We start from the raw sequence: 15,623 nt of genomic DNA, 5'->3' as shown, positions 1-15,623 counted from the left end.
AGAATGATGTCTATTCTCTCTCCTATCTTTCTCATGAATACATAAATAATTTTTTTAAAAAAGAAAGTGGCATTAGAGATTTACATGCAAACATCTCCTGTAGGGGTATGTCCCAAGAAGAGCTATTCAAGGGAGAGGCAAAACGTGTATCTTTAAATCTGTCTGTCTCCCAAATTGACCTTCTTTCTCCTTCCTCACATCCTCCGGCTACTGAAGCCATAGAGAGGTGGTGTCTAAGACAAGCAATGGGTCACTCAGCCTTTCTGGGCCTCTCCCACACTCATTACTAAGAATGAGTCTGAGGGCCAGGCAGTAGCGCACCTGTTTAAGCGCACACATTACAGTGCACAAGACCCAGGTTCAAGCCTTTGGTCCCATCTGCAGGGGGAAAGCTTAAGGAGTGGTGCAAGGCTGCAGGTGTCTCTCTGTCTCATTCCCTTTCTATCTATCTCCCCCATACCTCTCAATTTCTTTCTATCCAAAAAAAGAAAGAAAGAGAAAAGAAGTCAGTCAGCCTTGTGCTTATCTGATTATTTACTCAGCCTCAGAAGAGCTCAGTATGCTCTATTTTGCAGTCCAACAAAATAGTGATATAGACTATTTGTCCAAAGTAAGATGGATAAGGTGTAGTTGATTTATAAATGATAACACAGTGATACTGCATAATGAAATTTAATCCTGCCAGCAGACCTATGAGGCAGGAACCATTAAGATCCCCTTTTCTAGGTAACAGCAGCAAATGCTGGAGAGGGTGTGGGGTCAAAGGAACCCTCCTGCACTGCTGGTGGGAATGTCAATTGGTCCAACCTCTGTGGAGAACAGTCTGGAGAACTCTCAGAAGGCTAGAAATGGACCTACCCTATGACCCTGCAATTCCCCTCCTGGGGATATATCCTAAGGAACCCAACACATCCATCCAAAAAGATCTGTGTACACATATGTTCTTGGCAGCACAATTTGTAATAGCCAAAACCTGGAAGCAACCCAGGTGTCCAACAACAGATGAGTGGCTGAGCAAGTTGTGGTCTATATACACAATGGAATACTACTCAGCTGTAAAAAATGGTGACTTCACCGTTTTCAGCCGATCTTGGATGGACCTTGAAAAAATCATGTTGAGTGAAATAAGTCAGAAACAGAAGGATGAATATGGGATGATCTCACTCTCAGGCAGAAGTTGAAAAACAAGATTAGAAAAGAAAACACAAGTCGAACCTGAAATGGAATTGGAGTATTACACCAAAGTAAAAGACTCTGGGGTGGGTGGGTGGGTGGGGAGAATACAGGTCCATGAAAAATGATGAATGAAATAGTGGGGGTTGTATTGCTAAATGGGAATCTGGGGAATGTTATGCATGTAAAAAAAAAAAAGTAGAAACGCAAAGCAGAAATTGAGTTTGGAGTATGGCACCAAAGTAAGAAAGCAGAAGTATACTAGAGTTTGCAGTGAGTACCTCCCTAATACTTCCTCTCCACTTTTCCAAGCTCTGGGTCCATGATTGCTCAACAATTTGTTTGGCTTTGTATGTTAACTCTCTTTTTAGTCACCAGGTTCCAGGTGTCATCAGGATGCCGGCCAGACTTCCCTGGATTGAAGACACCACCAATGTGTCCTGGAGCTCAGCTTCCCCAGAGACCCATCCTACTAGGGAAAGAGAGAGGCAGACTGGGAGTATGGACCGACCAGTCAATGCCCATGTTCAGCGAGGAAGCAATTACAGAAGCCAGACCTTCTACCTTCTGCAACCCTCAATGACCCTGGGTCCATGCTCCCAGAGGGATAGAGAATGGGAAAGCTATCGGGGGAGGGGGTGGGATATGGAGATTGGGCGGTGGGAATTGTGTGGAGTTGTACCCCTCCTAAAATAAAAAAAAGAAAAAAAAAGAAAAAAAAGAAAAAAAAAAAAAAGATCCCCTTTTCTAGGTAAGTAAACCTCAAGGCATACATAGCACCAGGAAGTGAGTGGCCTGGGGTTCAAACCCAAGAAGCCTGGCTCCAGAGAGAAGATGAGAGAGGAGAGAGAGATAGAGACATCTGTATACTGCGCCACTGCTTGTGAACCTTCCCACCTTGCAGGTGGGGACCAGGGGCTTGAACCCCAGTCTTTGCACACGGTAACATGTATGCCTGGTCTCTCCAGGGATTGGTCTTAACCACTGTTTGTTTTACTCAAAAATGACATTTGTGTCACTGCAGGGAAGGGAACATTGTATTTGGAGTCTTGGAGTAGATGGGAGCAGTTTTTGAAACTAGTACAAGTGTGGATGACAATGCCTTGCCAGTGACTTGGGGGCTGGGATTCCAGGTGGCTGAGCTCTCCACAGCCCCTGCCCTCAGGAAGAGGAGAAAGCGTGGGGCAAGCCTGGCCTGGGTTCAGACCTGCCTCCACCCACTTCCGACAGAGCAGCTTCTAGAACCACCGTTTCTTAGAACCTGCTCCTCCTCAGCAGGTGGATGGCTCTCTTTCTCTTACTCTCTCTCTTCCATCTCTCTTTCTCCCACCTCGCTTCCCACTTCTTTCTTTTCCATTCCTCTCTTTCTATCTTCTACCCCATCTTTCTTTCCCTCTTCCATCCCTCTCTCTTCTACCCCTTTCTCTCCTCCATCTCTCTCTCCCTCTCTCACACACACCTTTCCCTCCCCTGCCCCAGTCCCCCCACACGTATACACGCAAGTCCAAATGCACCCCAGATCACTCCTGGCCATAGTGCTCAGCTCTGGCTTCTGATGGTGCTGGGGATTAAACCTAGGGCCCTGGAGCCTCAGGCCTGAAAATCTTTTTTGCAGAACCATTATGTTGTCTCCCCAGACTCCCAATGCCTCCCCCCTTCCATGTGCATGCAAGCACACTCCTGCACAAATGGTCCCATCCATGCATGGAGGCACCGAATCCCGAGTGCAGCCCTGGGAGGCAGTAGTGGAGTCACCCTGTAACGCACCAGCATGCGTGGGCACGGTATGCACACACACACACACACACACACACACACACACACACACACACACACACACGAGTGCCCACCAACTTACTCCGGGGCACAACAGCTGCATCCCATGGGCATGCACAGAGGGGCAATGCTGGTACACCTGAACCCTCCTTCCCTGGAGCTCAAGGAGGCTGGAGCATGCACAAACAGACAGGCAGACACGGGTAGAGGCAGGTGCACGTCCCACCCCATCCCCCGGCCCCACCCCTGCGCACCTGCATGGCCGCCCTGCCGAGAGGGGTGTCCTCAGGCCTCAGCTTGCCGTGGTGCGGGAGCTCCGAGCTGTCCCTGTAGTCTCGGCCCTTGGCGTGTTGCAGGTGCAGCACCGCGGGGCTCTTCACGGGCAGCGGCGGCCGCGTGGAGGGCAAGGGCGAGGGCGCGGGCTGGCCCGGCTGGCTCAGTTCCGACCGGGAAGGCTTGACCGGCCGCTTGCTGGGCACGGGTGCGGGGGTGCCCGCCGCAGAGGCCCGAGGCTTGGCCTGTGCCTTGTTGCCCCCCGCGGGCTGTGCTTCGGAGCTGGAGCAGGTGAAGGAGCGCAGGCGGGGCGTGGGGCTGAGGAAGGGCTTGCCCGACCCCTTGTCGGCCTCAGGCGGAGGTTTGGACAGCAAGATGCTGGGGGACACCAGCCCCGGGTCCGGGCAGGGCAGGGGCTCCTTCCGCAGCATTTTGGGGGACTCCTGATCTTTGCGGGGGGCCGGCTTGGGGAAGGAACTCATGCACCCGTATAGCGGGTTCTCAAACATTTCGGGCTTTGTCAGCGGAGGCTCCTCGGGAGGCGGGGGGTCCCCTGGGGTCTTGCCCACTTCGCAGGACCTGGGGGCAGGGGGCGGGGAAAAGGAAGAGACAGCAAGAAGGCGGGAACTGTGAGAAATGACTGCCAGGTGGACATAGTGTCCCCACTGCCACCCACCTGTTCCCTTTCTGGTGAAGCTTATGCTCTGTGAACGTCACCTTGATTACAAAAAATCAGAGCAGAGCTGAGGAGACAGCACAGACATAGGGCATCAGATTTATGTGTTTGAAGCCTCAGTCCCTGTTGCCAGCATGTGCCAGAGCCGAGCAACACTCTGAGAGCTCCCCCCTCTGTATCTCTCAGTATCTCCCATCCCCTCTAACTTTCTATGTTTCTATCCAAAGAATGAAAATATTGGGTGGGGGCAGATAGCATAATGGTTATGCAAAGAGAATCTCAAGTCTGGGGACCAGGTTCAATTCCATACACCACCATAAGCCAGAGCTGAGTAGTGTTCTAGGAGGGGGAAAAAAGAGTGAGAATACTTAAAAATAAATAAAATATTTTTTAAAGGACTCTTTTCTTTTTTATTATTTATTTATTTATTTATTTTGCCTCCAGGGTTATTGCTGGGGCTTAGTGCCTGTACTATGAATCTACTGCTCCTGGTGGCCATTTTTTTCCATTTTATTGGATAGGGCAGAGAGAAATTGAGAGGGGAGGAGAAGGCAGAGATGGGGAGAGAAAGGTAGACACCTGCAGACCTGCTTCACTGCTTGTGAATCAACCCCCTGCAGGTGGGGAGCCAGAGACTCGAACCAGGATCCTTGCACAGGTCCTTGCACTTCATAGGATGTGCACTTAATGCAGTGCTCCACCCCTTGACCCTGACAGGTCTCTTCCCTTTATAAAAAAACCTAATTGGGGAGTCAGGCAGTAGCACAGCAGGTTAAGCACAAGTGGTGCAAAGCATAAGGACCGGCATAAGGATTCAGGTTCGAACCCCCAGCTCCCCACCCGCAGGGGAGTCACTTCACAGGTGGTGAAGCAGGTCTACAGTGTCTATCTTTCTCTCCCCATCTTCCCTTCCTCTCTCCATTTCTCTATGTCCTATCCAACAACAATGACATCAATAATAACTACAACGACAAGACAACAAGGCAACAAAAGGGATTAAGTAAATATTAAAAATATATAATTAAAAAAAACCTATCTGGTTCACATCCAAAGGGCAGGGACTGGGAAGCCCTATAGCCTTTCTCCAGTGCCCAGCACCCCCAGGCCTGCCTGCCTCACATAGTGTCCACTCCAGGGTGGGGTCCCAGCCCCAGAGGCCCCAGGAAGGAGTGGGGTGGTAGAGAGGAGCTCACCTTGCCTCCTGGGTCCTGGAGCTGGGGCCCCGGGGTGTCACTGAGCACAAAAACTTTTTGGGTGAGATGGGCGGCTGGGAGGGAGGTGTTGGGGGGCTCTCACCCCTCCCGGGTCCCAGGGAGGACTCCTTGAGTGGGGGGTCGTAGCTCCAGGCTGTGGGCTGCAGGTCAGGGGACAGGGTCTGCTTCATGTGCCCGAAGGGCCCCACACCCATGTAATTGGGGTTGATGATTTCAGTCAGGGCACAGCCGCCACCAGCAGGGGCCCTGTGGGGAGCACACACAGAGAGTCACATCTCAGGGCGCCCCTTCCTTTTGGGGTCAGCATCAGCTGGAGAATAGTAACCTCTGTTGTTCCATGGGTCCCTCAAGCTCTGAAGCTATTCACTTTGGGTACAGTGCATCCATCCATCCATCCATCCATCTACTTACTCACTTATCAGTCCATTCACTCATCCACCTCCCAATCCATCAGCTATTTATTTATCCATCCATTCATCTACCCAATGACTTACCTACCCATCCATCATCTATATATGTATCTATTATATACCCAGTCATGCCATCCATTCATCTGCTATCCACCCATTCAACCATCCATCCACACACTCATCAATCCATCCATCCATCCATCCATCCATCCATCCATCCATCCACACATCTACCCATTTACCTATTTATCCACTTACATATTCATCCATCCACTCCTCCACCCATTCATTATCCATCCATCTATCCATTTATTTATCTATTCATTCATTCATCCATCCAATAAAACAATTACTCAATCTCTAGTAAAGTGTGGGCCAGGATGTGTTTGTGAAAAAGGCAACTACCTTTTCTGCCTTGATGAAACCTGTATCTGGTGGTAGAGATACTCATTCACTCACCCAGCTCTGGCTAGGGGTGGTGTCAAGGACCAACCTGGGGTCTTTTATGCAGTTCCTGTGCTCTACTGCTGCATATCTCCCTGACCTTTAGTGGCCTGACTTTAGAACTTGAGTCACATCATTGAGTGGTGGAGGGACTACTATCCTCCAGTGATTACAAAACAAGTGCCTGGGTTAGCCTGGATTATTCCCAGTCTGCCTGCCTGGAGCAAGTGCCTGCTCCCTCACCCGCTCACTGCCCCCCCACGGCCCCTTGTAACAAGCTTAGTTTCCCTCGGCCTCACAGAGATGCAAAGACCATCTCCTGCCTGCCTGAATCTTCCTGGATGGTGTGTCTATGTGTCAGGCTGTACGTCCCCAGGTTGAGAACGGTCCCAATTGGCCTGGCTTCTCCAGAACTTGGCACAGAGGAGTCCCTGGATTTTGTGGCTGCCCCTCAGCCTCCAGAGTCCATGGGGCAATGACCAGGAGTCTTAGAGCAGAAGCAGGACAGCACCCCCATGTTGGAGAACTCCAGATTTCTTGATAGACCCCGAATTATAATGAACCAGACATGCCAGAAATTCTTTATGCCTGTAGTTCTGTCTGCAGCCTCCAGGAGATGTTCAGCCACATCAGGGTCAACACAGATAAAGGGGTCAAAATGCCTTCAGGCTGATGGAGGCTTTATCTGCTACCCCTGAATTGGGTTTACATCCTTGGGGGTAAGGTCAGTATTTACAGAGTAAACATAAAATCCATCTAATCACCAGAATTGAAGTGACAAAGCCTCCAGTCCCCTCCGCTGCAGGGGGAAAGCTTTGTGAGTGGTGAAGCAGTGCTGCGGGTGTCTCTCTTTCTCTCCCTCTCTACCTCTCCCTTCCCTTTCAGTTTCCGGCTGTCTCTATCCAACAAATAAATAAAGTTAATAATAAAAAAATTAAAAAAAAAGAATTGGAGATGACGAGTCTGATACATACTACAAAAGAGATCATCTGATTATGCTGCCCTTGAGTGTCTACATACACCTGGAAGGTGTTTATATATGCTTGTACGACGTTTATACTTGAATAGATGTATGCACACCTACCCAAGACCTGTTTGAGAGACTGGGCAGAGAGAGTCCGTGGGAGACATTCAGGCAGGACCTCATTGTGAGGTATAGGCTGTGAGTCTGCCACTCAGTAAAGACTTTTCTCTCACTGCTTATGGTATAATGAAATATAGTTCTCAACCCTGAGACTCAAATGACAGTCTGCTCCCCGGCATCCAGAGTACTCCTGCCAGTTTTCCTATCCCCCTCGTTCCTCCCTGCTCCCCCTTATCCTTTACCTAGGTGCTCCTCTGTGGTCATATATGTCTGCAGTGAATCCACCACCCCAGACCTACCTGCTGGTGGGCTCCCACTGCTTCATGGGGTCATGGCTGGTGAGACTCTTCAGGGACTTGGGTCCACAGGACTCGTCCCGCTCAGTCTTCACAAAGTCTGGAAGGAAAGGACCCGGGGGGACTCAACTCAGAGATGGACTGGCTGCATCTGCCAAGGGTGGTGCCAGGCGAGGGGTTGGTATGGGGGACCCATGGACTGTCCAGTGATCGTCCCAAATTGATGCTGCCCAGGGATGGAACAGGGAAATGGGGGCTGGGAGATAGCTCAGAAGGTAGTATGCACACCTTCCTATGCATGAGACCCTGGGTTTGAGGCCTGGCAGTCAGTCTGGTAATCATAGCCTGAATCAGAAGCAGATTAAAACCCTTCGGCCCAGAAAATATAGGGCTGATCCCCAAGACAGAGTCAGGAATATAAAAAGCAAAACTGACAGAAAAGGAGAAACAGGTGCAGAGACCCCTCTCAGCCTTGCTAGTAGCATAAGCAGAGAACCTTCAAAGCCTCAAATCAGAAACTGGTAATACTGTCAGTAACAAAGCTGGAGGAAGGCTGTGCTGTGCCTGGTTAAGCACACATATCACCATGTGCCAGGCTCCAGGTTCAAGCCCCTGCTCCCCACCTGCAGGAGGTACACTTCAAGAATGTGTGAAGCAGGTCTGCAGGTGTCTCTCTTTCTCTCCCTATCTCTATCTTCCACCCCTCTTAATTTTTCTCTGTCCTGTAAAGTAAAAAAAGAAAAAAGAAAAGAAGAAAAAGTGGCTGCTGGTAGTAGTCAATCTATTGCGCAGGCACTGAGCCCCAGAGATAACCCTGGTGGCAAAAAAGGAAGAAGAAGAAGAAGGGGGAAAAAAAAAACCTAACAAAAAACAAAAACAAAACTACAAGGGCCAGCCTCTGAGTGTTCTCCTAAGTATGATATCTTATTTTATTTTAGAGGGAGGGAGAGACATGAAGAGAGCGAGTGGGAGAAAGAGAATGAAAAAGAGAGAGAGAGAGAGAGGAGGGGAGAGGAGGACAGACATCATAGCACTACTCCATAATCTATGGAGCTCACCCAACATGGTTCTAGGGCTTGAACCCATCATCTTGTGTGTGTTAAGGCCCTACCAGGTGACCTGTTTGATATCCCCAGTCCTGGGGTTTCTGTTCTAAGTCCAGTACAGAGGGAATATTCTAGAACTTTGCAGTGTCCCCTCAGTCCTGTTCCTGGCACAACAGAGCAGAGGAAGGTGCTGGGAAGGGATGGCTGGTGTCCACTCACCATAGAGCTTCTCTCTCATCTTGCCCTGGGAGGTCTGCAGCTTAATCTCCCCACGGAAGTGGCCGGTCATCTCTCCGTGGTGTGTGAGAGGCGTGTAGATGGGGAGCGGGGTCTCCGTTGCCTCCAAGCGCAGAGCAATGCAGCCCTCACCTGTGGAGGAAAGGGGCACCTCACTACTGACCTGGAGAAAAGCCTGGAATCTTGCCTGGACCTCTTGCTCCTCGATCCCAACATTCTCCTTCAAACCAGTGGCCAAACCAGGGTGACAGGATAAGTCTTGGGGAAAACATCTCAAACCTAGCATCAGAGGGAACTCCACATAGCTAGCCCAGTGGGAAATCAGACAGAAATGTTCTTCTGGCCACTGGAAGGAAGAATTGTTTCTCAAGCTTTGGAACAAGGTAGGGAATGAAAAAGCAAGACTAGCAGGTAAGAAGCTAGAAATGACAGTGGCTAAGAAATGTGTTAAGTCGCGGTGGTGATGTACCCGGTTAAGCACACATAGTACAAAGTGCGAGAACCCGCACAAAGATCTGAGTTTGAGCCCTCCCTCCCCCACCCCCACCTCCAGCAGGGGTGCTTCACAGGTGGTGAAACAGGTCTGACAGTGTCTGTCTTTCTCTCTCCCTTTCTACCTCCCCCTCCTGCTCAATTTCTATCTGCTTATCAAATAAAAATAAATGGAACAATAGCCAATGGGGGTGGTGGATTCATTGTGCAGGCAATGCACCCTAGTGATAACCCTGGTGGCAAAAGAACCTTAAAAAAGAAAGAAGGACAGAAAAGGAAAACACAAAGCAAAATACAGACTGGGTGAGGTGTATCACACCAAAGCAAAAGACTCTGGGGAGAGAGAGAAGCGAGGGGGTCCTGGTGCAGGATGGTAGAAAAGGACCCAAGTGGAGGGCGAGAGTGCTCTGGGGACACCTAACACAGGGAGATGAGAAGCTGTGCCCCTGTGTCAGCTGCTGTGCTGTCAACTGCCAGCTCCCCAATAAAAGGGTTTTACAGAGACGGTTAGAAATGTTTCAGACTCCTGTCCAAATGCCAGCAGTGAAAGGGGATTGGGAACATTGGTAGAACAGCATGGTGGAAGGGCTGCTTTCTCTACACTTACAGGGACTTCCTGGAAACCCCATCTCTGACTGACCATCAGGTGCCAACTAAGGAAGCTGGAAGGTTCTCTCAGACAGAGAACTAGAACCCCCCCCCCCAAGCCCTGCCCCTCATGCCAGAGTAGACCTGCGGGGGGAGGGGGGGTCCTGGGTACTTGGCTGAGGCAAGGCTGACTTGGAGCCAAGGAAAGGCAGCTGGCGGAGAATGAAAATGGTACACACTGAGACTCCACTCAGCACCACTGGCACCGACAAAGTGACTCTCAGAGCCCAGTGTCAGAAAACAGCAAATACTGAGTCATGACGTGTTTTTCCTATGCAAAAATGTGTCCCGACTTTTCCAACAACCCAGTATCTTTACTAACAAGGCTACAGGCTGAGGAGGAAGCTCAGCTATAGAGCGTGTGCCTTGTACGCATGAGGCCCCAGGTTCCACTGACCAGCGTTAAACACCTTCAACCTTTCCCTCTGAGATAATCATTCTTCACTGCCTCAAACTCACTGCTAACTGCCTGTGAACAGTGCTCTGGCAAGATCAAGGATGGCCCCAGACAACAGCTACTGGACACGGCTGGGTCTTTAGCTTGTTAATCTGCTGCTGTGACCACACCTTCTTCTTGAATGGACTCTGAATGGGGGTTGGGAGGGGAGAAGGGGTACCACAACCTTCTGGCTCTCCTCCTCCTCCTCCTCCTCCTCCTCTCCTTCCTCCTCCTCTTGCTGCAGCTTCTTAGCCTCCTGAGCCTGCTCCTCCCCACAGCCAACCCGGTGGAAGAGAAAGAAAACTCACTCAAACCAGGAGTGCAGGAACCTCGCACCCACTCCCAGTTTCCATGGCCCATTTCCCTTCTCCACTGTACCCTCAGCCACCCCTTTCCTGGCTTCCCGCTGCTCCTCTTGATCACTGCAAACACCTAAGGTGCAAATCTAATCAGGCTACAGGGTTGTTGAAACTTTCCACAGCTCCCTGCTCCCAGGTCTCTACCCTTAGTCTGGCTTCTTTTTATTTATATATTTGAAAAATATTTTATTTATTTATTTTTGTATAGAGACAGAATGAGATCAAGAGGGAAGGGAGAGAGTGAAGAAGGGAGGGAGAGGGATATATATATATGGAAGGGGAGGGAGAGAGAGAGAGAGAGGGCAGGAGTAGATAGCATAATGGTTATGGTTATATAAACAGTCAGTCATGCCTGAAGCTCCAAAGTCTTAGGTTCAATCCCCTGAACCACCATAAGTCAGAGCTGATCAGTATTCTGGAAAAAGAGAGAGAGAGAGAGAGAGAGAGAGAGAGAGCTACAGCACTACTCCACCACTTGTAAAGCTTCCCCCCTACAGATGGGGACTGGGGGCTTGAACCAGGGTCCTTGCACACTATAATGTATGTGCTGAGGCAGGTGCACCACCATCTAGCCCCTCAGTCTGGCTTCTTACCTGGCTCCTCTCTGCAGCTTACCTGTCTCTGGCCACCTGCCCCTCCCACCCTGTGAATGGTTATTAGAAGATAAACAGACATTCGAAGCCCCGTCCTGTTCTCCCTCACCTTCTCCCTCTTGGCCCTCACCTTGACCTTGTCTGGTGCTCTGTGGGACAGAATGTTCCCATGCATTGTGTGTGGCCCAGCTAGAGGTCGGTCCCAGAAATGAGAATGTGACACTGAACCCCACGGGGGTTCAGAGACACGGGGGGGGGGTGTCCTGCAGAGCACTGGTTCTGACCTGGTGACTGTGCTCTGGGGATTTGTCACATCACTGAAGCCAGGGACACAGCTGGGGGACTGGGCCCCCTTTGCTTCTCTCCCTAACTCACTATTGCCCTACAGAAACCTCAGACTCTGGGCTGAGGGTAAGATGACATTTATTAATTTATTTAATTTTTAGGCACCAATCTGCCATCTTTTTAGGTTGCCAGCACCTGGATTATACTTGTTTCCTTGTGCCAACCCTCACATCTCCATTAACCATCCTTTGGAGTGGAAAGCACTTGGTAACTACCTCATACTCTGGCCACTCAGCACAAGATCCAGGGGTCACCCTGGTGTTGGGCTGAGGCCTTGGACAGGCTGAAGATTTCACAGAAGTTGGCGTCACCCCAGTGGCCTGGTGCTGGGGTCTCAGAACACAGTAGGGCAGACCCGGGTTCCAGTGAGGGCTCAGCTGATTAGTGACCTGAGACAGTCACTTGATGTTTGTGTCTCAGTTGTCACTGTGGCTAGCTGGTGGGGGTATTGGAGGGGTTAAATCAACACCTGCAGAGCACCTGACACAGAAGAGAGGGGAGGCTCCTTCCAGAAGCAAAGGATGACTCTCTGGAGGGAGGAGGGCAGATGGGGGAAAGAGGGGCAGGTGGTTCCTCCCTTCCCTGAGAACCCTGTAGCACACTGCCCCATCCTGGGACCTCACCATAGGACTCATCACTGTCGGAGGACTTGATGCTGATGAGAATGTGCTGGTCCAGCAGGTACTCGGGGTCAGAGATGATGGGTTTCAGCTGCAGAGAGAAAGGGCAGGATTTGGGGGTGAGGGGGCCACAGTGGTGGCCCACCAGCCCGGATGGTGATTGAGACTAAACAAAGTCACCTGGGATCTCTGCTTTGCAACTCAAGGAAGCAGGAAGGAGTGGCCAGGGAGGGGCTCAGTGTAGAGTGTAGGAGTGCCTGCAGAAGGTCCTGGGTTTGATCCTTAACCCTACTTGTGCCTAAGGTGCTTTGGTCTCTCTCTCTCTCCCTTTTAAAGATTTGTTTATTTATCAGAAATAATATCCTTTAAAATTGTTTATTTATTGTTTATTTTTTATAGAGTCAGAAATTGTGTAGAAAGGGCGAGAGAGACACCTGCAGCACTGTTTCACCACTTATGAAGCTTCCCCCTACAGATGGGAACCAGGGGCTTGAACTCAGATCCTTTCACACTGTGACACTCAAATGGGTGTGCCACCACCTATCTCTCTCTCTCTCCCTTTTTTATTGTTGTAGTTATTATTGTTGTTTTTATTGATCTCATTTGTTGTTGGATAGAACAGAGAGAAATGGAGAGAGGAGGGGAAGACAGAGAAGAGGAGAGAAAGATGATACCTGCAGACCTGCTTCACTGCCTGTGAAGCGACTCCCTTGCTGGTAGGGAGCCGGGGGTTTGAACCAGGATTCTTAACACTGGTCATTGCTCTTTGTGCCACCTGTGCTTAACCTGCTGCACTACCACCCAACTCCCTGGTCTTTCTCTCTTAAACAAACAAACAAACAAACAAGACCTGTAAGATAGCTCACCTGGAACTGTGCCTGTTTTGCCATGCATGTCTACCCAGGTAGAGCCAGCCTGTATCTCTCTCTCTGTTATCTCTTCCTTTCTTCCTCATTCCTCCCCTCCGTCCCTCCCTTCTATTTAGTTTATTGGATAATAAGTTAGAGACTGAACGAAGTCAAGAGGGAAAAGATAGAGAGACACCTGCAGCCTTGCTTTACCATCTGTGCAGGGGAGAAGCTTGAACACTGGTTCTTGAACCCTGGCCCTTACTCACTGTAACATGTGTGTTCCACCAAGTCCAACAATACCTGGCCCCCATCTCTGTTTCAGTTTCTTCCTTTTTGTTGTTATTGTCACTCGAACTTTGACACAGGGACAGAGGGGAAGACAGCACAGCACTTAAGATTCCTTTAGCACAGTGGGGGCCAGGCTTGATTCGGGGTTGTGCACAGGGCAAAGCAGTGCCAGGCCATCTATATGTATCTGAAAAAGCTAGCTGGATGACAAGAAAGGAAAAAAAGAGGATGGGGGAATAGGTGGTGGCACACCCATTTGAGTGTCACAGTGTGAAAGGATCTGAGTTCAAGCCCCTGGTTCCCATCTGTAGGGGGAAGCTTCATAAGTGGTGAAACAGTGCTGCAGGTGTCTCTCTCGCCCTTTCTACACAATTTCTGACTCTATCAAAAATAAACAATAAATAAACAATTTTAAAGGATATTATTTCTGATAAATAAACAAGTCTTTAAAAAGAGCAGCCAGGACAACAGTTCAGCTGGTGGAGCACAGGACTTGCATGCCTGAGGCTCTTGGTTCAGTCCCTAGTGCTGCTTGTACTCAAGTGGTGTTCTGACTTCTCTCTCCCTCATGAAACAATTTCCCTCATATGATATAAATAAAATAGACCTTTTTTAAAGAGCAGCCCAGAAGGTAATGCAGTGAGTAGAACATTGAACATGCTTGCCCCTAAAGGTCTCCTTTGTAAGCCCCAATGTCAGGGCCTGAGATGCACATTCAGTGGGACCAGGGAAGGGGCCTGCCAGCCCCCCACTTCTTGTGCCTGGCCCCCAGGGCCCTCCCAGAACCAGGCCCATCCTGGGTAGGAGGCCTGTGTCTACTCTCAGTGGGGCCCTGGGGTGACTTTGGGCTTAGAGACGTGACTCAGTAAGTGGCAGGTATAGAACTTCCATTTCATCCCAGCCCCCAACTTCCTGTAGGCTCTTTGCTGGATGGTTCTCGGACACACCCAGTAAATATGAGGTCTCCCTCCTTTTATTTTTTTTAAGATTTGTTTTATTTATTTTTTATTTTTTAAATATTTATTTATTTATTCCCTTTTGTTGCCCTTGTTTTAATTATTGTTGTTGTTATCGATGTCATCGTTGTTGGGTAGGACTGAGAGAAATGGAGAGAGGAGGGGAAGACAGAGAGGGGGAGAGAAAGACACCTGCAGACCTGCTTCACTGCTTGTGAAGCAATTCCCCAGCAGGTGGGGAGCCGGGGGCTTGAACTGGGATCCTTACGCTGGTCCTTGTGCTTTGCGCCACGTGTGCTTAACCCGCTGCGCTACTGCCCGACTCCCAGATTTATTTTAATTTCAAAATATTTATTTTGATAAAGAGAGATTGAGAGGGGAGGGAGAGATAGAGAGGGAGAGACACCTGCGTTACTGGTTCACTGCTCATGAATTCCCCCCCTGTAAGTGGGGACCAGGGGTTTGAACCCAGGGTCTTGTGCATGATAACATGTGCACTCAGCAAAGTGAGCTACCACCTGACTCCTAAGGATTTGTCTTATCACGGAAGAGAGAGAGAGAGATTGAGAGAGAGAGAGAGAGGAGCTGCTCAGCTGTGGTGGTGCTGAGGATTGATCTCGCAACTTCCAGGGCTCCCGGCTGGCACCCATACCAGCTGAGCTCTTGACTTGGCCTCACAGGGAGGACTGCTGTGTGCAGGAGCACTCACATCTACAGTCTGGGACTGTCACACAACCTGACATCCCTCCCCACTGTGCACAGAGTTCTAACGCACAGGTGAGACCCCTTCCTCCCGCCCTCTTGCCGGCCATGGGCTGCTGTACGGAGCAGGAAGATGTGTAGTGAGGAGGGCAGAAAGGGTGTTTACTGCAGGTGCAGGAAGACCCACTTCCTCTGGCAATGGGATCAACCTTTGCAGTTGAGTGGGGAGGCTTGTGGGGTGTTCTGCCCAGAAAAGCCTGGGTCAGGTTCTCCTAGCCTCACAGAGTGAGGAGCGAGTGTCTCTGGGTCCACCTCCTGGAACGCTCCCCTCTTGAGAGTGGACCCTGGGGAGGCACCCCCCAGGGGGGCTACAAGTGGCCACCGCAACACCCTCTCCAGAGACTCATCTGTTTCTCCCGTTACCTTGGGGAGGGTCTCCCCAAACTTCACCAGCAGCTCGCCTTCACTTCCTTCTTCATTCTCTCCTTCCTGGCTCTTGACAAAACCTGAGAGGGGACATGAGGCTGGTTTTCAGGAAATAGAGCATGAACGAGGTGAACAGGGCACCTGGGGAACACACCCCCGCCCCCCCCCCCCCCCCCCCGCCGTTCCATGAGCCTCCAGACCAGGGAACATCACCCTCCCCTCCTTTTATATCTGTGGGGGTCTGTTTCCCCATCATCTTGAGTTTAGACTTTTTG

The 15,623-nt window shown here is 50.3% G+C and overlaps 1 protein-coding gene across 4 annotated transcripts in view; it reads right to left on the bottom strand.

Moving 5' to 3' along the window:
• Positions 1-15,623, bottom strand: part of INPP5D (inositol polyphosphate-5-phosphatase D) — a 116,585-nt gene that overhangs the window by 2,579 nt on the left and 98,383 nt on the right. For 3 of the 4 annotated variants that reach the window (XM_060193805.1, XM_060193806.1, XM_060193807.1), the window contains 6 exons: positions 15,346-15,428; positions 12,129-12,216; positions 8,612-8,761; positions 7,350-7,446; positions 5,092-5,358; positions 3,204-3,801 (listed from right to left, as the gene is read on the bottom strand). In XM_060193805.1, coding sequence (XP_060049788.1) covers positions 3,204-3,801; positions 5,092-5,358; positions 7,350-7,446; positions 8,612-8,761; positions 12,129-12,216; positions 15,346-15,428 — 1,283 coding nt within the window. The remainder of the gene's footprint in view (positions 1-3,203; positions 3,802-5,091; positions 5,359-7,349; positions 7,447-8,611; positions 8,762-12,128; positions 12,217-15,345; positions 15,429-15,623) is intronic. The other variant, XM_060193808.1, reaches the window with a different exon arrangement.

This window comes from Erinaceus europaeus, chromosome 7 (genome assembly GCF_950295315.1).
Source record: "Erinaceus europaeus chromosome 7, mEriEur2.1, whole genome shotgun sequence".
NCBI lineage: Eukaryota > Metazoa > Chordata > Mammalia > Eulipotyphla > Erinaceidae > Erinaceus > Erinaceus europaeus.
The sequence above is the reverse complement of the archived record's forward strand: the minus strand, read 5'-3'. Positions and strand labels throughout refer to the sequence as shown.